The sequence below is a fragment of the Somniosus microcephalus genome, chromosome 2 (assembly GCF_052327205.1).
Source record: "Somniosus microcephalus isolate GS21.2 chromosome 2, FLI_Smic_1.0, whole genome shotgun sequence".
Lineage (NCBI taxonomy): Eukaryota > Metazoa > Chordata > Chondrichthyes > Squaliformes > Somniosidae > Somniosus > Somniosus microcephalus.
Window position 1 is genome coordinate 231,895,550 of NC_140988.1, and position 23,614 is coordinate 231,919,163.

General features: G+C 44.7%; 1 protein-coding gene across 1 annotated transcript in view; it reads right to left on the reverse strand.

Moving 5' to 3' along the window:
* The window catches only part of scfd2 (sec1 family domain containing 2), a 461,156-nt gene that overhangs the window by 384,412 nt on the left and 53,130 nt on the right, over positions 1-23,614 (reverse strand). The window contains exon 2 of the mRNA XM_085969951.1: positions 8,813-8,940. Coding sequence (XP_085826077.1) covers positions 8,813-8,940 — 128 coding nt within the window. The remainder of the gene's footprint in view (positions 1-8,812; positions 8,941-23,614) is intronic.

Genomic DNA, 23,614 nt, shown 5'->3' on the forward strand with positions numbered 1-23,614 from the left:
GAGAAGAGAGCGCGCGACTGGGGGGAGAAGAGAGCGCGCGACTGGGGGGAGAAGAGAGCGCGCGACTGGGGGGAGAAGAGAGCGCGCGACTGGGGGGAGAAGAGAGCGCGCGACTGGGGGGAGAAGAGAGCGCGCGACTGGGGGGAGAAGAGAGCGCGCGACTGGGGGGAGAAGAGAGCGCGCGACTTGGGGGAGAAGAGAGCGCGCGACTTGGGGGAGAAGAGAGCGCGCGACTTGGGGGAGAAGAGCGCGCGCGACTTGGGGGAGAAGAGCGCGCGCGACTTGGGGGAGAAGAGAGCGCGCGACTTGGGGGGAGAAGAGAGCGCGCGACTGGGGGGAGAAGAGAGCGCGCGACTGGGGGGGGAGAAGAGAGAGCGCGACCGGGGGGGGGAGAAGAGAGAGCGCGACCGGGGGGGGGGGGGGAGAAGAGAGCGCGCGACCGGGGGGGGAGAAGAGAGAGCGCGACCGGGGGGGGGAGAAGAGAGAGCGCGACCGGGGGGGGGGGGGGAGAAGAGAGCGCGCGACTGGGGGGAGAAGAGAGCGCGCGACTGGGGGGAGAAGAGAGCGCGCGACTGGGGGGAGAAGAGAGCGCGCGACTGGGGGGAGAAGAGAGCGCGCGACTGGGGGGAGAAGAGAGCGCGCGACTGGGGGGAGAAGAGAGCGCGCGACTGGGGGGAGAAGAGAGCGCGCGACTGGGGGGAGAAGAGAGCGCGCGACTGGGGGGAGAAGAGAGCGCGCGACTGGGGGGAGAAGAGAGCGCGCGACTTGGGGGAGAAGAGAGCGCGCGACTTGGGGGAGAAGAGAGCGCGCGACTTGGGGGAGAAGAGCGCGCGCGACTTGGGGGAGAAGAGCGCGCGCGACTTGGGGGAGAAGAGAGCGCGCGACTTGGGGGGAGAAGAGAGCGCGCGACTGGGGGGAGAAGAGAGCGCGCGACTGGGGGGGGAGAAGAGAGAGCGCGACCGGGGGGGGGAGAAGAGAGAGCGCGACCGGGGGGGGGGGGGAGAAGAGAGCGCGCGACCGGGGGGGGAGAAGAGAGAGCGCGACCGGGGGGGGGAGAAGAGAGAGCGCGACCGGGGGGGGGGGGGGAGAAGAGAGCGCGCGACTGGGGGGAGAAGAGAGCGCGCGACTGGGGGGAGAAGAGAGCGCGCGACTGGGGGGAGAAGAGAGCGCGCGACTGGGGGGAGAAGAGAGCGCGCGACTGGGGGGAGAAGAGAGCGCGCGACTGGGGGGAGAAGAGAGCGCGCGACTGGGGGGAGAAGAGAGCGCGCGACTGGGGGGAGAAGAGAGCGCGCGACTGGGGGGAGAAGAGAGCGCGCGACTGGGGGGAGAAGAGAGCGCGCGACTGGGGGGAGAAGAGAGCGCGCGACTGGGGGGAGAAGAGAGCGCGCGACTGGGGGGAGAAGAGAGCGCGCGACTGGGGGGAGAAGAGAGCGCGCGACTGGGGGGAGAAGAGAGCGCGCGACTGGGGGGAGAAGAGAGCGCGCGACTTGGGGGAGAAGAGAGCGCGCGACTTGGGGGAGAAGAGAGCGCGCGACTTGGGGGAGAAGAGCGCGCGCGACTTGGGGGAGAAGAGCGCGCGCGACTTGGGGGAGAAGAGAGCGCGCGACTTGGGGGGAGAAGAGAGCGCGCGACTGGGGGGAGAAGAGAGCGCGCGACTGGGGGGGGAGAAGAGAGCGCGCGACTGGGGGTAGAAGAGAGCGCGCGACTGGGGGGAGAAGAGAGCGCGCGACTGGGGGGGAGAAGAGAGCGCGCGACTGGGGGGGAGAAGAGAGCACTCGACTGGGGGGAGAAGAGAGCGCGCGACTGGGGGGAGAAGAGAGAGCGCGACTGGGGGGGGAGAAGAGAGAGCGCGACTGGGGGGAGAAGAGAGAGCGCGACTGGGGGGAGAAGAGAGAGCGCGACTGGGGGGGAGAAGAGAGAGCGCGACTGGGGGGGAGAAGAGAGAGCGCGACTGGGGGGGAGAAGAGAGAGCGCGACTGGGGGGGAGAAGAGAGAGCGCGACTGGGGGGGAGAAGAGAGAGCGCGACTGGGGGGGAGAAGAGAGAGCGCGACTGGGGGGGAGAAGAGAGAGCGCGACTGGGGGGGAGAAGAGAGAGCGCGACTGGGGGGGGGGGAAAAGAGAGAGAGCGACTGGGGGGTGGGGGGGGGGAAGAGAGAGAGCGACTGGTGTGGGGGGGGGCGGGGAAGAGAGAGAGCGACTGGGGGGGGGGGGAAGAGAGAGCGACGGGGGGGGGGGGGGGGAAAAGAGAGAGAGCGACTGGGGGGGGGGAAAAGAGGGGAGGGTTGTGTCTGTGTGTTGATCGAGACACTGAGGACAGGAGTTGGTTTCATAGGTGGTTACTAAACAAAGTCTGGAGGGGAACTAAATGATACAACACAATATACAGGCTTATATAGCCCGAGTGGCCATTACCGGCATTACAGTACACAGGGGGCTCTTAAAGGCACATACGCTACAATTCCTCCCCTTTTAGCCAACCAGTACATAATATTGAGTAATTATTAATTACATGTTACAAGAAAAATAATCTACACATTGCTGTAGTTAATTAATTATAAGTCAGTCTCTCTGGAGGCTTCCTGACTCGGTCCGGATAACGCCTCGGTGGTGTAGCAGATTCTGGTGGTGTAGTAGGTTCCTTTGGCAAGGCTGATTCGGCTTGAATGCCAGTGTCGGGTTCATCGGGTTCCAGTATCACCGGATCGGAGGTAGATATGGGTATCTCTACTTCATCATTAGGCATATAGAGTTGTGGTGTAGGTTGTCCCTTTTCGGATGACTCTATGATTTGGTCAGCATGGCGCCTTATTATGCTTTCTCCGATGTCCACGGTATACATCAGCGGTCCTAGTCGTGTGCAGATAGTTCCAGGCTGCCATTTCTCGGTACGGTAGTCCCGGGCCAAAACTTGTTGACCTATCTGGAAGGTTCTAGTTGGCCTTTCATTCATGCCTTGAAATTGCCGGTTCTCCACATCCCTTCTGATGTTGGGCTTGATCAAATCCAGCCGGCATCTTAGGCTTCTATTGAAGAACGTCATGGCGGGAGTTTGGTTTGTAACCATATGTGTTGCATTCCTGTATGCGAACAAGAAGTTATCCACCTTGTGCTGAAGTTTTATGTCTTCATTACCCATGGCCTTTATGGCCTTCTTGAAGGTCTGGACATACCTTTCAGCCAATCCATTGGTGGCGGGATGGTATGAGGCGGACGTGTGGTGCTTAACCCCATTGTTTTTTTTAAGAACTTCCTGAATTCTTCGGACACAAATTGTGGTCCATTATCAGAACAGATCAGTTCCGGCAGCCCATTCCTGGCAAATATGGTCCTTAATACTGTGATGGTTTTTTCCGTGGTGGTGGAGGACATCTTTATTACCTCCGGCCACTTGGAGTGTGCATCAACCGCGATTAAGAACATAAATGGACCAGCAAAGTCGATGTGCACCCTTTGCCAGGGAGATGAGCGCCACTCCCATGGATGTCGAGGTGCTTGGGGTGGAGCGTTTTGGACCTGCTGACATCCTAGGCAGCTCTTGGTCATTTCTTCGATGTCTCCATCGATACCTGGACACCATACAAACGCCCTGGCTAGGTTCTTCATTTTCACTCCACCCAGATGCCCCTCGTGAAGCTCCTTTAGAACTTTATCCTGGAGTTTGGGTGGAATCACCACTCTGGATCCACACATCAAGGTTCCTCGGCACACTGACAGCTGTTCTCTTCTTTGCGAGAATGCTGGCAACAGTGGTTCGCCATGTGCTGGCCATCCCTTCACTGTTAAATCGTAGACTCGTGAGAGTCGGGTCATTTGTACTTTCCCTTTCAATGGCAGAATTTGTTACTAGTAGACATTCGACTATGGTAGAGTGGAAAATCTCCACTGGGTCTACGGTAGGTGCTTCTTCTACCGTTGGCAACGGTAGGTGCGATAACCCGTCAGCATTCCCATGCTGTTTTGATCCTTTGTATTTTATGTTGTATTGGTGTGCCCCTAGAATAAGGGACCACCTCTGTAGCCTTTGCGCTGTCATAATGGGAATACCCTTTTTAGGGTTGAATATGGAGATGAGGGGTTGATGGTCAGTCAACAAGGTAAATTTTTGTCCGTGTAGGTAATGGTTGAATTTCTTCACTCCCCATACCAGGCTGAGTGCTTCCGTGTCGATTTGGGCATAGTTACGCTCAGCTGAGTTCAATGAGCGTGACGCAAAAGCTATCGGCCGTTCCGAGCCATCAGGGAATTTATGCGATAATACTGCTCGTACGCCATAAGGGAATGCATCGCACGCCAGTCTGATTGGCAGTGATGGGTTGTAATGAGCCAAAACTTCTTTGGACGTGATTAAGTCTTTGCATTTATGGAAGGCACGTTTACAGTCTTCGCTCCATTTCCAAATTACTCCTGTTTGTAGCAGTTCATTAAGAGGGTGTAGAAGAGTTGATAAGTTTGATAAAAATTTATGATAGTAATTTATTAATCCCAGGAACGACCTTAATTGTGAAACATTTTCAGGTGCTGGGGCTTTTATGACCGCTTCAATTTTTTCAGGTGACTTATGCAACCCTTCCTTATTAATTATGTGGCCACAATATGATATTTGATTTTGGAAAAATTCGCACTTGGGGCGATTTGCTCGTAGGCCCCGTTCTCTCAGCCGAGTGAGCACCTGCTCCAAATTGGCAAGGTGCTCGTTGTCGTTTTCTCCTGTTACAAGGATGTCGTCTAGGTAGCACTGAGTCCCCGGAATCCCTTGGAGGACTTGCTCCATAGCTCTTTGCCAGATAGCTGGAGCGGATGCTACTCCGAAAACCAGTCGATTGTACTGGTACAGACCTTGGTGTGTATTTATCGTGAGACATTTTTTTTTTTTTTTATAAAAAGAGGCCTCTTCGGGGGTTGTGGGGCGAGAAAGGGAGGGGGGGGGGGGGAGCTAGCAGACCCGATGGCTCCGCGGAGCTCCGTGCCGCCCCACGCACTGACATGGCTCAGCCGGAGCCCCGCCCTCCCGCTGCGCTCTCCCGAGCCCAGAGCCCCGCGCGCGCGCCCACCCGAGCTCCGCCTTCCCGAGCCCCGCCCCCTGCCCGAGCTGGCTTCAAGACCAGAGACACGCCGCCACGCAACCTACCGCGTGAGGCCTGGCCGGACTCAAGTCGCGCTCCGGGTGGAAGATGACGCGGACGCTGACTCCCGCCCTGCCCGCCTTTACAAAGATGGCGGCGGGTGGCGACGCTCGGCTCATGCCCGCCCCCTCCAGCCTTCACAAAGATGGCGGCGATCGCTGGCCTTTTGTCGATCGTGACGGGAGTCGCCTAGCTCGGGCGTGGCTGGTCAACAGACGCCCAGGCTTTGAGGCCTGGAAAAACGGTGAAAGGTAGGAAAATTATAGAGGTTAGACAAAAGATTTACAAATTAATTAACTTTTTTTAAAAACAATTTGTCTTTTAAAAGCAACTTCTTTTTTTGCTGGAAATGTCGGTTTGAAAAGAAACACGCAGAAAGTGGGAAAAAGAAATGAAAAGTTTGGAATCAAGATGGCGGCGACTCACCTCGGTTCAGAACGATAAGGCCCGCCCACACACGCACCGATTGGTGGACCGTCAGGTCACCGAAGCGTAGGATTGGTCAATCGTCCCGTCACTCGACTGTAGGAGGGCCCGCCCGCACGCGCCAGGAACCCGCCCCCGCCACGCAGCGATTGGCCGACCGTCGGGTCGCTCGACCGTACGATTGGTCGACCTTGACGTCACTCAATGCTAATGAGCGGATAATGAGCGGAATGTTGAACGTTTTTTGGATACCGCGGGCGCAATTTTTGTCTGGCCGAAACGTAAATATGCTTATGACGGTTCTGGAATCGTAAGCTTTCTTTCGATATAACACACATGTAGGTACGCTCTATAACTTTTGAGTTTATTCAATACAGACAGACAGACAGAATGACAGACAGAAGAACCGCTTTATATATATAGATAGATGAAATAGTAGACTTTTGGGGGAAATAAAACAATGTAAATATACTCAAATAGTAAAATGTACAATGGCGTGGAGGAAGAGAGAGAGAGAGAGAGAGAGAGAGAGAGAGAGCAATACAGACACAACTTCAAAAGCAAAATTACAGATAGGAAAAGAAATAAAATAGGTAAAAAGGATTGCGGAATTTATTTTTTAGAGGCACTGAATATAAAAGGAAGGAATTAATATACAAGACTGGTTTGGCCAAAGCTATGTGCAGTTTTGGTCACTCTGTCATAGAAAACGCATAGGAACCATGGAAAAAGGTACAATATATACACACCGGAGATGAAAGAATATAGTCATGAGAAGAGACAAAAAAAACCAAGGACTGTATTCACCAGAAGAGAGAATGTTTGGTGCAGGGGACAGGGTAGGGAAAGAGGAGAGATCTGTTTGAAATTATAAGAGTTTGAGAAATTAAGTAGTGCAATATGATTCTGCTGGCTAGTGAATCAGTAATTAGGTGGCATAAACTCAGAATTAGTATTAGAAGCATAAAGGCAGAAGTCAGATGGAATATTTTCATGCAAAGCGTTGTTAGGTATGGAATGCTTTACCACAAGTGGCTGTTGAAGCAGAGCCAATCACAACGTTCAAGAAGGAATTAGACAAACACGTGACAAAAAAAATGGGTACAGGCAAAGAGCAAGAAACTAGAATTAGAACAGATAGCTGATAGAGGAGCTAGCAATCACACTGACACTGGACTTAACCTGCACCAAATTTCTGTTTAACCATTACATATTCTCATCGTCAGGATGGTGCTCATAATCACAATGTGCAACAGAGAAACTCATTCCATAACCTAATATGCCTCCAACATTGGCTAGATTTTTATGAATGTAATGAAGTGGAGACTCAAGAAAAAACCATTCTAAAACACATGACAGATTCAAATCAATTGTAAAAAAATGTCCAGATGCATGGATGAGGTATTGTCCTGTCAACATTGGTTAAATACTTGGACTTGCATGATCAATAACAATTATACAGATTATAAAATGCTTCAAATATATGGAGCTGCGTTTTTTTTTTTTAAATTAAATGTGTGACACGTAAACAAGTCAAATTTTAAACCAAAACTAGTCATTTTGAATCCCAGTGAGTGAAGCTTGGCAGGCTACAATGCACATGTAAAAACTACAATGATCAACTGATTCTTTTAAAACAAGCAACATGCATCCCCATTGATAGTAAGAGTGGAACAGAGAACTTGAGGACCCAAAATTACTTCCCTGACCCCCATCTAATCTTAAAAGAGAGCTCCAAAATATGAAAAGATCACATTGCAGCACATACCCCAGTGCCAAACGTTCATTAAAGGTGTCAAAAGACATGTAATAAATCAATGTAGCAGAATACCAGTGATGTCAGAAGGCAAGAGAAAACACACACTTTTTATTGAATTTGGCAGGTAAGCTGACCATGTGTGGTTCAAAAAAATGACATCATTTATCAAGAAGCAGTAGGTTTTAAATCCAAACAGAGAGCTGCGGAGGCTCGCCAGGAGCACTTTGCAAAAGTGTCATCGTTCATAAAATACAGGGAAATTCTATAGAAATGCTGCTCTGCAATGATTCATAAATCCCTTATCAGTTGCCAGCATATCTCCAGCTTTACTGCAAAAGCCAGATTTTCTGGAGGTTTGCTAAATTTTTCTTAAATGTATTATTTTAAAATGCATTCTTTGTTTTCTAAGCACAGACATAACGAAGCCATCGTGGGAGCTAGACATTAAGGCTCCTTGTAGGGCTAATCCCAGGGGCTTCCTCTGAAAGACCTCAACACCCTCTGGAAAATCTGCATATTATTACTGCTTTTATATTTATTCACATCAGCTGTGACGTAATGTAAAGGTTAATGGGTCAGAAAAAATGAAAAGCAACACAATGTCCTATGAACACCATAAGCTATGCAGTGTATCGAATCAGAAACAGTCATAAATCTCACATACGCTTTTGATTACCTTCTTGCCACATATACGAACAACTTGTCATTCTTTTTCCTTTCTCAGTATTTTTTGTCCCCAGCTTCCTCAAGAGGGCACTGTGTATTCATTAAGCCAAAACACTAGCTGGGAATCAGACCATTAAGTTAGCTGCTGGATATAGGATCTTTTTAAAAAGTGGTTTAACTGGGATATTTAAAAGAATATCGTAAAATTATTTCCGATTGGGATAGAATGTCTATAAAAAAAAGGTACATTCCAAACTGAAGGACCTCTTTAATAATACTGAAACGGTTCTGCTCAAGGTTTGAAAATAAAAAAATAAAATCTGTTCTTTTAATGTGATATTTTAAAAGTATCAACCAAAGAGTATTACAGTTGAGAGAGTGCATTGAAGGGTGAAGAGAATATTCACAAAATCTACTGGTATGATGTGGTAATGGGTTCAAGCTATCCCCACGAGCTGCAAAAGGAAAAAAAGGCCCGTCTCAGTATTATTTTAACTACTGAAAACGCTAAATTATTTATGTACTTCTTGATTGGAAAAGCACTAATATAATCGTTAATTTTAGGCAAAATGTTTGAAATTTGGTTTCATAAAAAAAGGTCACAGGAAAATTTAAATTGGTAACCATGAAAGCCTATGTTACAGTAATAAAAGCAACCTGGTTTCCCTTTGAAAGTTGTTCAAAGTGAGCATTATCAATTTGAACACAAGTTTCCAATATGTGAGGAATAAAAATCAACTAAATAGGTGGCGTGCCCATTTTGAGAAACAGAGAGATCATGAGCTACTAGACTGTATAGCTAAAGAAAAGGGAGAGTAAATTAGTTATGCACATTACCTAAACTCATCTTAATAGGGAGATTCTCCTTGCTAGCTGCCTCCACTAGGTGCCTCCGCACTTCCATCACAGCCTCTTTCTGTTTCATGTTTAGCATGGACTCCCACAGAGCTTTGGCTGAAGGGTCACTGCAGTGAAACAACAGGGTTAAAATTAAAGATCTGCACTTCTTCACACAGAGTAAGAGAGAACATTTTTGTATGTTTTGCAACTTATTTATGCTCTAACTGTTTCTACTTTGTGAAAAAAATAAATTGGTTTTTACAAAAAGTTATTTCCCCTCCCTCCTGGCTTCTTTAAAAGACAGTTGGCAGGTGAAATGCTCACAGAGCATTGGCAACATCACTTCAACTCACAGCCAGGAGTTGCACGATGGCAGCACTTCGCTTCCACACTTCATTTCCTCTATCAATCTTTCCCTGGCAAAGATTTTTTTAAATTAGTTTATGGGATGTGGGCGTCGCTGCAAGGCCAGCATTTATTGCCCATCCCTAATTGCCCTCGAGAAGGTGGTGAGCCGCCTTCTTAAAAACCGCTGCAGTCCGTGTGGTGATGGTCCTCCCATTAGGGATATGCTAGGTGGGGAAATGGTGAGTTTGAATTCAAATCCTACCATTACCAGAGGCAGAGGACACTGAGGCACCAACACATCTCTGGCATAGCATTTTTTTTTAAATCAGAATTCAAATGAGACCATACTGCTATTCCATTTTTGCATTGCACAAAGCAGTTCTGCAACTTAGTAATTATTAGAAGCAGCATTTCAATATTAGTCTTCCTGTAGCAAATGTTACTCTTGTTGCAGCATGATTCCCTTTTCTACAGTAAATAATCAAAGTACTTTGCACCTGATTTTTGTAATGCAGTGAATTCCATTATAGTGAAATTTGGCAGAATATTATACGAGAACATCAGGAGAGGCTCACCGAGGGCTGCAAGCTGCTAGCTACATGAGTTCATGTTCTGGTCCAATATATAGCATGCTTAACTTGAAACGATTGGATTCTGGAGAATGACTCCGTGATGTCTATTGTCATCTTACCAGCGCTAATGACCCATGTTAAAAAATACCACCTCATTTGTGACAGCCACGTTACTTTCACCATACACACTGGTATCTGTGCATGCGCATGTCGTGTTGCTCTGTATTTCAGATGAACTCTAGCACCCAGCATGCATTCAGAGATTGCACACAGAATAAATGCACTTCACAGTGGAGCCGCCATTATCTGCCATAACAGTGAGACTCCCCCTTGCCCACCTCAACACATTTGATTATCTGATAATTTCCAGAGTCCCCACATTTTGGTCTCATTTATTAGTTCAGTAATAACCTTTTTATGTAAATGAAGACAAGTGTAAAACAAATATTATGTAGTTTTATTCCCCAAGAAAATTCCAGCAGGTAATTGGGATGGTGGCTAATGAGAGTGCAAATAATGGAGGTTCCACTGCGCTGGCATAGCCAAACTTTGCAGAGAGGTTGAACTTACCCAGTAATTAGATATAAATTAGTATCAGCGTGCATTATGACCAATGAGAGGAAAACTGGCGCTAGCCAATCAGCCGCCCGCACTACACCCCTTCCGTTTTCTTGTGCATTTTTCCAGTTTTCTACCCAGACATGAAAGTTAAAATCTATCCCATCATGTCATGCACTGTATTCTAGAATGTTTCATCATTTTCAGCTGATAACTGGAGAACACAGCTACTCTGTCACCCATCTCGTAGGTCTCATATCCTGTTTATCTTATGGAATCACTTCTATTGAAAGAAGTTCTGTAATATAATGTGGTGCTCTTGCAGCAAACCTACTTCATTTATACTTCAGGGTTGATTCAGCAGCCATGCATAATGGCGCACAGATGCTTTAAAGCCACATTTGTAGCTCCCTGTTGGTTCAACCAAGCCATACATACAGGGAAGTCCCAGGGTCAATCCTTGGTCTGCGCTGAATTACCTGAACGCAGCTGGGATGAGGTACGTTACAAACTGGCCTCAGGAAATCCACCTATGTGGACATCCGGTGAACAAAGGACTGGGCTGTAATGTCTCCTGTGAGCAAATAGCCTGCCAACACCCCCTTTTAAGGCTCACAAATGAAGAATGAGCACTCAGGCGAAGTACCTGAGGATATCCTGCACTCATTTAACAATTAAAAAGAAAACACAGAAAATAATGGAAGTCTGAAATAAACAGGTCAGACACCATTAATATAGAGAGGTTAACGTTTTCAATGTATACTGCAGTTCTGAAGATGCTTATACATGTGAAATATTAACCTGTCTATTCCCTTTACAGATGCTGACTGACCTATTGTGTATTTACAGCAATGTATGCCTTTAATTGTAGCCCAGCAACGAGTTAATACCTTCAGAAGATGAGAAAATTGGTAGAATTAAGGACTGGGGAACTAAGTTGCATTTGTGACTTTGGCGCACATGAGCTTGTAACAGATGGTGCTCTTGCCATTGGAAGAATCCCTGTAAAGCAAATAGGGTTTGCTCTGTACTTTGATAGTTATGCCACTACAGCATAAACGTTATTGCATAACAAGGACATCAAAGCATCTGCTTTTTCCACTTGAGGTTTGAAGTCCAATCTGAAGCTGGCTGCATACCTTGCAATCCATAAAGTGACAATCTCCTGTAGCTGAACATATTTATAAATAATAGTTAAGAAAAGGGATTCCAGCATTGAATAAAACATTTTGCGGCTGCAGCCACAAATTGTCATTGCTTTGGAAGGCACAGTTCCCTCATGGGTTGAATAAAGGCAAAGGGATACAGTATTACGAGTATTCAGAGAACCATTCGATTCAGTTAGGCGTGTGAAATGGAATGTGCTCTCCCCGTCCCCCCATCACTATCAAATAGTTCAAGTATAAACTGGTTCTATTGTCTTCAATTGAAAACCAAGTCTAGAAGATGACAAAACAAATCACTTGTGCTTAAACTAACTCAGCTCCAAAAAAGTCATATTCACAGTACACGGCATTAGAAATAATTATTTTCCCCCACATATCATACAAATTAGAACAATCCATAAGCCTGAATGGGCACCTCTTTCAATACTTTTCGAATCAGTCCCATTGACTTATTCACAAGTTTACAGTTTACAACTTAAAACTATTTACCATACTCTGCTTCAAGTTAATATTAAAACACTTTAAAGAGCAGACATTCTAAAATTAGATGTACATTGTTTTTAGAACAACACGAGTCATCGTACATAGTTTTCCAGTTACTGTGTGAATACAATTAAAAAGTCAATATAGGTTGTTCACATTCATTAAAAGGAGAAAGTAACTCTAGATTTATCCAAAGATCAACCTAAGCTTTAAGAAATTATTTTATTTCAGTTTTACTTTTAAATTTATTTGTCTTTGGTACCAAAGTACTGCATTCATTTATGGCTTCAAATAATGAACAATATGGCAGAGTGCTAATGGGATCTTCTTGAAGCACAACCACTTCCCAAGAGGATCAGTGGAATTTTAGTCAAATACACTAATTTTGGTGGTAAACATATTACACACAGGTAAATGTCCTTCATGTGTATGTTTACTTAACAAACAGCTACCATTCAGTGTGAAACTTTACAGTCTTTCACTAAAGTGTAGGATTCTGACGTGAATTTATCCGACACGGCACATCTTTGTCCAACTTCTAAGTTTTTGTCCAGCAGTTGCAAGTGGTACTTTGATTTCAAGAGTGATTACTGAGAATATTGAAACGTGCAGACCAGCTCCTCCTCCCCATCCAGAACGTAGTTGGATGCTGCTTGCCCTCTGCCTTGACGTGCTCTTTTGGAGCTTCTCCTTATTGGTTGGACTTGCTCTCATCTGCTGGCCTGCAGTGGTTATTCGACTGGTCAAGCTGACCATGATGCCAGATCCCCCCTCTCCCTACAATGTTACTGAACTCTGGGGTTTACACCAGTGTTACACTCCATTTTAGCAGATAACCAATAAGCAGTAACCAAGAAAGTAAAGCACACACGATCAAAAAACACTCTCAATCTGCTTTTCGTCTTCTGATTTTTACCAACAGACGCACAGAAAGGTTAAAGTGCACATGCATACACCATGGGACATGAGTATTGAGATCACATGCTCAGTGACTCTGTCTATTACTCAGCTTTTTATCCTAATCAAAAATGTAATTAGCCACTTCTGAATTCCCAATTAGCCACATGTGGCTCGTGGCAAACGTACTTAACAACACTGCTGTGGGACAAAAAATTCAGAATTCAAGAGGTTAAACAGAAGGTAAATTTCCAGATAGCTAGCATGTTTTTTTTTGTCCATAAATCTATCAAGATACTGCTCTCCCCCACCATATCCCAGTGCCAACAGAAAAGCTAAGGCCATCAGAGGGCACTGCTGGACTGCAAGGGCAATTTGAACCTTGCGACTGTGTGGCTTGCAACTGTAAAAGCAGAGGTGGTAGAGAATAAAAGATAGTGCCAACTTTTAAACACCACATTTCTGTAATTAATTCTAAGGAGGCCCTAGAGGTGTAAAAAAATAGGATGGAGCTTGGATATGTGGGCTGATGCCTGGAGAATCAATTATTGAGGTTTGTATGTTATCAGCAATAAATCTTCCCTTTAACCAGCACTGGGCAAGCTGGAGGGTCTGGAAAAGCTATTTAACAGAAAACACTGGCCTGCATGCAACAGCCATCTAGTTTGCTACAGCTCAAAAGGAAACTTTACTCAGGACACCAGCTCTGGTCTTAGCCATATTCAAAGCAGCTCATGGTAGATGAAGACCTTCAGGCCTAAATTATGGCAACAATTCAAGACAATATACATACCTAAAAAAGGCCAAAAGTTTATTGAAATGACTAAGATCACATCTAATCAAAATCTACAGGAAACCAGCTGTGAAAATAAATGTTGCTTTACTCAGTGGATAAGTCAGCAACATCAAAGGGTCATATTTGTCATTTATTACATCAGAGATAATTTCTGCTTTAAAGAAAGTAATTAAAAATTTTTTTTTTAATGTTTTCTTGCAATTGGCCCAAATTTCACATTAAGAATAATGGTAAGGTTATCAGTTTTTTACTTTTTCTTTGTATTTTATATCTCTCTCTTAATGCCATCTTTATTTCCCTCTCTTTATTTCTCTTTCTGTACATGACTTTACACTGAATATTCTAATTTACACTTCCTGGTTTCAACTCTGTGTCTCAGTAAGGATTCCTCAATCTGATTGGTTGAAGAGACACGCTGTTGCTTGCGCTGCTCATCCAATCCCAGATCGCCTGTAGAGGGCGTTGCGTTGCTTTGTCTGTCTGATAACCGCAAATCGCAGTGCAAAAGCCCACACGTAAGCATAATGGACGGCGAGCGCTGTTTGTTCGCCGCAGACGGCAAAATCCGGGCAAAATGCTGGTCAGCAATACAGGCATAAGCGAATTGCAAATCAAATAAAATGTGCTGCAGCTACAATGAAACATCAACGATTATCAGCATTTGAGAAAGTGGGTTAACTTTTCTGACATGAGTCTAAATCTGAAATGTTAACCAGTCTTTCTCATTTCAGATCATCAAAGATCTGCTGTGTATATCTAGTACTTTATGTTTTTATTTAAGATTTCCAGCATTTGCAGTTTCATGACAAGCAACATCAAACACCTAATATGACCATTTGTTGGCAAGAACTTCTGAATCCTCCAGTGTACAACACAGAATTATTTTCTTAGGTAAAAGGCTGAGATGCATTATGCATGACACCACCCAAATTGAATAGTGTACATGTTAAGGACCTGTCTGCTAGTATTGTAGGTGTAATCTTGAGGGCTTTACTAAATCTGCACGATCTTGGTGTTTCAATATAAACAAGAAACACACAACGGGACAGAAAACTATGTTCAAAATTTAGCTTAAGCAAAATTCAATAATCAGTATTTCCCACTAAATTATAGAATATATATACACTGATATTTTAGTTGCAATCGTGTCAGTGTTTCATCATGTTGTATGGACACAAGGGCCACTTTTTCTATTTGCAACAACCAACGTGATGTCCTAACTAAAACAACTATTTACTGTTTTTCTTTCAAAGTCTGGGGATACTATGGCAGAGTGATTCCGCTGTAGACTCAACTCAGTCTGTATATTTTGGCAGCAACTCAAGGTTTCAAAAAGTTTCTAGTTGATTTACATGCCTGAAAGGGGCCCAGACGTACATAGCTGGTGATAGCTTCCTAGCCCAGGCTACCTCACTGAAAGGCTACTATAAGTAGAAAGAGCATCTCCATTCAGGTTTGCCCAGAGAGGCTGCATTTCTCTGCAGAATGGCATTTAATATGGTGAACAGATGAGCTTGCTGGACAAAAGCTTCATTAATATATTCTATGAAAAAAAATTGATTTATGTTTGTTTGCAAGTAGGAATTTAATCAACTTTTTACACTTAGCCATTAAATATATCAGACTAATAAAAATATCACAAGACACAACATCTATTTGAAGCACGATAGCAAAATACTGCGGATACTGGAAATCCGAAAGAACAACAGAAAATGCTGGAAAAACTCAGCAGGCCAGGCAACATCCGTGGAGAGAAAATAGAGTCAACGTTTTGGAGCAAACCCTTTGTCAAGACTGGAAAAGCACAGGAAATGAAACAGATTAAGAGGCCAGGCCCGACCAGTCCCCATCCACCACTACCCTCCTCCGCCTGGCTGAACTTGTTCTCACATTGAACAACTTCTCCTTTGACTCCACTCATTTCCTCCAAATCAAAGGTGTTGCTATGGGCACCCGCATGGGTCCTAGCTATGCCTGCCTTTTCGTGGGATATGTGGAACACTCTTTGTTCCAGTCCGACTTGGGTCCTCTCCCTCACCTCTTTTTCTGGTACATTGATGACTGTATCGGTGCCGTTTCCTGCTCTCGCCCTGAACTAGACAATTTCATTCACTTTGCCTCCAATGTCCACCCTTCCCTCACCTTCACATGGTCCGTCTCTGACTCTTCCCTTCCCTTCCTCGACTTCTCCATCTCCATCTCTGGGGATAGGTTATCGACCAACATTCACTACAAGCCCACTGACTCCCACAGCTACCTGGACTACACTTCCTCCCACCCCGCCTCCTGTAAGGGCTCTATTCCATTCTCCCAGTTTCTCTGTCTCCGCCGCATCTGCTCTGACGATGCCACCTTCCACACCAGTGCTTCCGACATGTCTTCCTTTTTCCTCAACCGAGGAGTCCCCTCTACCCTGGTTGACACGGCCCTCGACTGTGTCCGTTCTATCTCCCGCACATCTGTACTCACCCCTGCCCCTCCCTCCCGGAACCACGATAGGGTTCCCCTTGTCCTCACCTTTCACCCCACCAGCCTCCACATTCAACGGATCATCCTCCGCCATTTCCGCCACCTCCAAAGTGATCCCACCACCAAACGCATCTTCCCCTCCCCTCCCCTTTCAGCATTCCGTAGGGATCGCTCCCTCTGAGGCACTCTAGGCCACTCCTCTCTCACCCCCAACAGCCCTTCCCCTGGCACCTTCCCGTGCAAGCGCAGGAGATGTAACACCTGCCCTTTTACCTCCCCCCTTCCCACTGTCCAGGGCCCCAAACACCCCTTCCAGGTGAAACAGCGATTTACTTGTACTTCTTGCAATCTAGTATACTGTATTCGCTGCTCACGATGTGGTCTCCTCTACATTGGGGAGACCAAACGCAGATTGGGTGACCGCTTTGCGGAACACCTCCGTTCATTCCGTAAGGATGACCCAGAGCTTCCGGTCGCCTGTCATTTTAATTCACCGCCCCATTCCCACTCAGACCTCACTGTACTCAGGCTCTTGTATTGTTCCACGGAAGCTCAGCGTAAGCTCGAGGAACAGCACCTCATCTTCCGGTTAGGCACTTTACTCAATATCGAGTTCAGCAATTTCAGATCATAACCTCGGCCCCCATTACATTTTCACTTATTTTTTATCCACACCTTTGTTTTGGCCCTTTCCCCCCCCCCACCTTTTTTTTCTCTCCCACATGACAGCTGTCTCCCATTCTGCCATCACATTTCACACCTAATCCAGAGCTGTCTTTTGTCTCCACTTGTCCTATCACCATCTCGTCCCGTTTTGAATACCTCTTAAATGTCTCTTCACTTCTCTTTTGTTCTCTCCCAGCCTGACCTCTTAATCTATTTCATTTCCTGTGCTTTTCCGGTCTTGACAAAGGGTTTGCCCCAAAACGTTGACTTTATTTTCTCTCCACGGATGTTGCCTGGCCTGCTGAGTTTTTCCAGCATTTTCTGTTGTTATCTATTTGAAGCAATTCAGCAAAGACCAAACAGATTAAAAAATAAGCTTACCTGTTAAGACACATTAGGGATATTCAATTATTCTGTTAAGTAAATTTTGACTACACTAATATTTATTACAGTTGAAAATCCATTGCATTAATCCCACAGGGTTAGAAAAGATACTTTCTCCCTGCCTCTTGCTCGGTTCCTTGCACCATGCACTCAGCAAGAGGGAAGGAAGACCTCCTTCTAGACCTCCAGCAATGCCTCGCAAGCAGAGGTGGCTGCGTATCTCAGATGAGGAAATCACCCATGACACCGTACAACAGGATCAAGACCGCAGCTCATGCAAATCCAATTAGGTTGTGCTGTTCTAATTTACTCCACGAGAATGATCAAGTATTATTAGATCTCCTGTGGCACTGCTCAAAGTGAGTCAGACAATAAGCTGTGTTATACCTGTGCAATGCACAATTTATCAAATAATACTTTATCTCTTGCACTGAAAAAAAATCTATCTCTCGCACTGTGAAGAAAAATCTAAGAGCCAGATTTTGCAGTCAGTTGTGAAGGAACTTGCCCATTGATTTTCACACTGGAAGTTCCAGTCAGCAAACTTTTCAAAAAATGCAACAACCTCTACATAGCATTTGGGACTTGTGTGAATAGAGCAAGCAACTGTGTGTCTCCTTAACCAATCAGATTGAAGAATTGTTAATGAGCAGCGCAGAGTCTGAACCAGGAAGTGTCAGTAAGAATATTTAATTCCATGTCAAATTAGGTACAGAAAGCAAAATAATGAGAGGGAATGAAAGATTGGATTAAGAGAGAGAGAGAGAGAGAGAGAGAGAGGAGACAGAAATAAAAAGTAATAAAAAATTTTTTTTTTTTTTTAAATCTCAAACAATAATTAAAATCTGTAGAAATGAGACTCCACACTTTACAGTGCCAGAGAGGTTGTTCGGTACTAATTAAGACTTAGCACGCCATTAAAGGATACTTGCACTGGAATGGACAAGCCCCAACTTATTCTGGCGAGTTTAGTGTGTATTTATATCACACAAGTACAGAAACCTCACGCCTTTCCATGTAATTCAATTATGAATCTCTTGGCGAGATACCATTATATCTCATTCCCTAAGAAAATTAAGGTTGCAGATTTCGATTTAATTTGTTTTTCTCTTTTATCTCTCTCGCTTTATCCCAGCTGTATGTCCCAATCTTTATTTTGTTTCCTGTACAATGATTTAAATGTAATTTATATTTCTTGCTCTTCACTTCTTGGTTTGCAGTCTGCGTCTCTGGTTGAAGAGTCTACCTACTGCTTGATCTACTCACAGACGCCACAAATTCCCTGTAGAGGGGGGAGCTGCACTGGATCAGACTCGGGATTAGCAGAAATCTCCACCAACAAGCCCGCAAAAAGTCTCTGGGCAACTGTATGTGAGGTGACGCCGGTGCAAGGAAAATCTGGGCCACTGATTTGTCATCGACTACAGCGGTTGTCGTTTTTGAAGAAAAATATTACTATTTAATAGGGCGTATGTTAATTTGTAAAATTTCATGGCAGAGCAACTCTTGGCAGGTAAAGCCAGTATTCTACTACAATGGATGTTTTACGCATTTACAGTACAACTCTAGCGTCAGTGTGAAACAGGTTTGCTTACCACCGACACTGCAGTTAGAGTGCAAATATAGCATGAAACCAGCATTGGAGCCTGACTGAACATCAAACTGAAGAGCAGCGAGACTCCCTGGAGGAAGGAGTCTCGCCCCCATCGCGTCGCAATCAGTTCGGGTCTCACATCCGATTTACCCTGCAAATGGATGTTACTTAATGTACTCTGGACAAGAAAAGGTCATCAGGCCCACAGTGCTTGCCCCACTTCTTATTGGACTCATTCCATGATCCTAATCCTTTCTTCCCTCCATGCTACATTTCCTGGATGAGGCAAGAAAACACTTAGAAACCCATAGCCAATTCAGAAAACCTGACAATAATTCTTTACTAACCCCTCAGAAACGATCAGCGAGCCCCAAATCCTCCAGTTATTAGCTGAAATCAGACCTTCCTTCTGCCATGATCTCTTCGTTTTACAAAAATGTATCCAGCGTATTCTTGAAGGGGACTGCAAGGAGTCAGCCCTCTATACGACCTCAATGACCACTCCCAAATCTCTCAACTTCATAGACACCTAAACCAGTGTTGTACAGTAGAAGTTGCTGACGAGCCACAGATGTGACAGTGACACTGTTTTATATACACTCACACAATACCGGTCAATGGACTTCATGTGTGTACATTTACTTAAACATCCACCACCATTCAGTAACCAACTAATTAAAGCAGTCATTACAATCAAAAATAATTTGTTCTTATCATTTTACCATCAAATGTGCAAATAGATTGACGCACACATGCATATGCTGTGCAAATACAAGTATTGAGATCACATGCCCAATGATAGTGTCCATTATTCATTTTTTATTTACTAATTTGAAATGCAATTAGCCACATCGGAAATTCAAATTAGCCACTTTGTGATGAGTGGTCAATGCTGACCTGGAAAAAGCACTCTTAAGTATTGCTTTCCAGTATTAAAAATATATATATTTTCAGCCTATAATATAGGCCACATCTGCAAGTATGTCAATACCCATTTATTTGGACATTAAAGAAAAAAAAGTGCAGAAATTCTGTGCAAATAAGGCAAGTCAAAATTGGCCAAAGACAGACAAAAAAAAGCTGAAGTGCGATTTAAATTAGCAGTCAACTATTTTAAGATGTATTTCATAGGATATACGACACAGAAACAGGCCATTCAGCACAACCTGTCCATGCTGGTGCTTATGCTCCACTCGAGTCTCCTCCTGTCTTTCCTTAACTGAATTTATCAGCATAACCCTTTATTCCCTTCGCCCTCATGTGCTTGTCCAGCCTCCCCTTAAATGCATCGATACTATTCGCTTCAACCACTCCCTGTGGTAGCAAGTTCCACACTCTCACTTGTCCCCTGACTCTGCATTCTTTGACCTCATTCATTAATCTATTATGGGGTACCTTATCGAAGGCCTTTTGAAAATCTAGATAAATTACATATACTGCATTACCATTGTCTACTCTGTTACAGCTTCAAAAAATTCCATAAGGTTGGTCAAGCAGGATATTCCCTTTTAAAATCCATGCTATTAATTATCATACTTTTTATTTCTAGATGTTCTTCTATTCTCTCCTTCAGTAGGGATTCCATTATTTTTCCTACCACTGATGTTAAGCTGACTGGTCTATAATTCCCTGGACATGTTCTATCCCCCTTCTTAAATATAGGTATTATATGTTAGCTATCTGCCAGTCCTCTGGCACTACACCTTTCTCTAACGAATTAGTAAATGTGTAGTAATGCCTCTGCTATCGCTTCCCTAGATTCTTTTAAAATGCATGGATGCAATCCATCCGGACCAGGGGTTTGAGTTTGATTAGTTTAAATTAGTATATCCCCTTTTTTTTTAAATGTTTTAAATGCACTTATCTCATTACTCATCTCATCATCCAATGTCATGTCCACCTGTTCTATCTCCCTGGTAAATACCAAAGGGAAATCATGATTTAATATTTCTGCCATCTCCCTATCATTACCTGTGGTATTGTCCGGTCTATCCCTTAATGGCCCTATTCCCATCCCAACCTTCCTTTATTTATTGATGTGCCTGTAAAATATTTTACTATTTTGTTTTATGTTCCTTGATAATTTAATTTTGTAGTTCCTCTTTGCCTTCCTAATTTTTTTGACTTCTCTCCTAATCCCTTCGTATTCTCTCTTATCATGCACTCCTCTACTGTCTATGTACTTAATGTATGTCTCTTTCCTTACCCTCAATGATTCCCTTATGTCTTTATTCATCCATGGAGTCTCATTAGTGTTTAGTTTGTTCTTTCCTTTTAGTGGAATATATTTTTCCTGCACTCTGTTGATCACCATTTTAAATGCTTCCCATTGTCGTTCTACATCGTTGTTTGCCAATATTGTTGCCCATTTTATCTTCCCAAGTTCTATTCTCAGGCCCTCAAAATCAGCTTTTTTCCAATCTATTAACCTTGTTTTTGTCATACTTATGGCCTTCTCTTTTATAATCTTAAAGCGTATTATATTATGGTCACTATTGCCTATAGGTTCCCCTACTTATACTTCTTTTATCTGCTCTGGCTCATTCCCCATAACTAGATCCAATAGTGAATCCTCCCTTGTTGGGCTTTTTGCATATTGGGTTAGAAAGGAGTCCTGTATACATTGTAGGAACTCCATTCCCTTATCCCCTTTACCTACGTCTTCTGTCCAATTAGTATCAGGGTAGTTGAAATCATCCATGATTATTATTTTATGTTTCTACTCATTTCTCCAATTTGTCTGCATATTTCTTCCTCCACCTCCCTTCCACTATCAGGTGGGCTGTAGACGACGCCCATTAATGTGATTGATCCTTTATTATCTTTTATTATCTCTATCCATATGGATTCTATTTTTGTCTTGCTGATAGCAGAGTCCCTTTTTTCTACTGCCATTGTTATTCCTAATAAGTACAGCAACTCCACCTCCCTTTTTTTCCTCTCTTCTTTTCTAAATATGTTATACCCTGCAATGTTTAATTCCCAGTCCTGATTTTTCTGTAGCCATGTCTCAGTAATCCCTACTATGTCTGGTTCCTCCCAATACACGATTGCCTCCAGTTCCCTGTTTTATTACGATCACTGTGTGCATTGCTGTACAGACAGTTTAACTCATTTGTAATGAGATTTCCTCTCACCTTATGTTTAACCATCTTTTTAGACTCCTGTTCTATAATTCTATTTGCTCCCTTGCTATCAATGTCCTCCCTTACTTTATTCTTTCCTATGCTCACTTTTCCTGATTTGTTTATATTTAGGCTGCTTACGTTTCTTGCAGATTCTTCTTCCCCATCTTACTAGTTTAAAGCCTTTGTCACCTCCCTATTTACCCTTTCCGCTAGGACTCAGGTCCCATCCCGGTTCAGATGGAGCCCGTCCCATCGGTACAGCTCCTTCCTGTCCCAGAACTGGTGCCAGTGTCCCATGAAAATTCTAAGGATAAGGGGCAAGCCATTTAGGACTGAAATGAGGAGGAATTTCTTCACCCAGAGTGGTGAGCCTGTGGAATTCTCTACCACAGAAGGCAGTTGAGGCCAATGCATTAAATATATTCAAGAAGGAGTTAGATATATTTCTTAAGGCTAAAGGGATCAAGGGATATGGGGAGAAGGCAGGGACAGGGTACTGAGTTTGGATGATCAACCATGATCTCATTAAATGGCAGAGCAGGTTCGAGGGGCCGAATGGCCTACTCCTGCTGTTATCTTCTTTGTTTCTATGAAAAGGAACCCCTCTTTCTCACACCAGCCCTTTAGCCACGTTAATTCTCCTGATCTATCTGCTTCTATGCCAATTCGCACGTGGCTCGAACAATAAACCAGAGATTACCACCCTCGAGGTCCTGCTTTTTAATTTAGAGCCTAACTCCTGAAACTCTTTTAGCAGAACCTGCTCCCTGTTCCTACCTATGTCGTTTGTTCCAACATGGACCACGACAACTGGATTTACCCCCTCCCTTTCCAAGTTCCTCTCCAGCTGCCATGAGATATCCCTTACCCTGGCAACACACCCTTTGGGATTCTCATTCTTGACTGCAGAGGACACCATCTATCCCCCTAATTATAGAGTCCCCTATTGCTACCACATTTCTACTGTGCTCTTCCACTCCCCCCCCCCCCCACCCCCTTGGACAGCCTTCTGAGCCACAGTTGCTTTGCTCTGCATTGTGGCTGTCCTCCCTGCAGTCTTTCTCCATGTCCTCACAGGAAGCAAGTATATCAGACCTGTTGGACAAGATGAGTGTCTGCAGGACCTCCTTCTCAACCTCTCATAAATCCCCGCTACCTGGCTCCTCCCACAACAGTCACACCTGCCCTTTCCTGAACCTGTGCTTGCCTCTGGCTGTGACTGTATTCTGGATAAAACTGTCCAGAAATTCCTCCCCCTCCCTTATGTGTTGGAGTGTCTCCAACTCGCACTCCAGCTCAATGACTCTTGAGCTGGAGAGATTCGAGATGGAGGCATCTCCTGCAGACGTGTTCGTTTGGGACAGTCTAGTTGTCCACAAATTCCCACATACTGCAGTTCACACACAACCTGCCCTGCCATATCTTAGTCTAGCCTTATTTTTATTTAAAGTCTTTATTCAACAATTATTTATACTTACATTAATTAGTTTAACTAGTTAAGCTATAAATTTAATAGTGTGTTATAGTTTCCCACTCCTAGTTTAAACCACTGTCTTAGTTTAAGAGGAAAAAAACCTTAATATTCACCAACTAATCACCTACCTGTTGTCCTGTGACGTCACACCTTGTCTTTTTTGGAAATCATGGAAAGTTCCGCTGCTGCCGCCTCCGATTAGGTCCGCACTGTTACTCCGCTCTCTCCTTTATGTCGCGCCGCCGTTGATACCACCTCCGATTA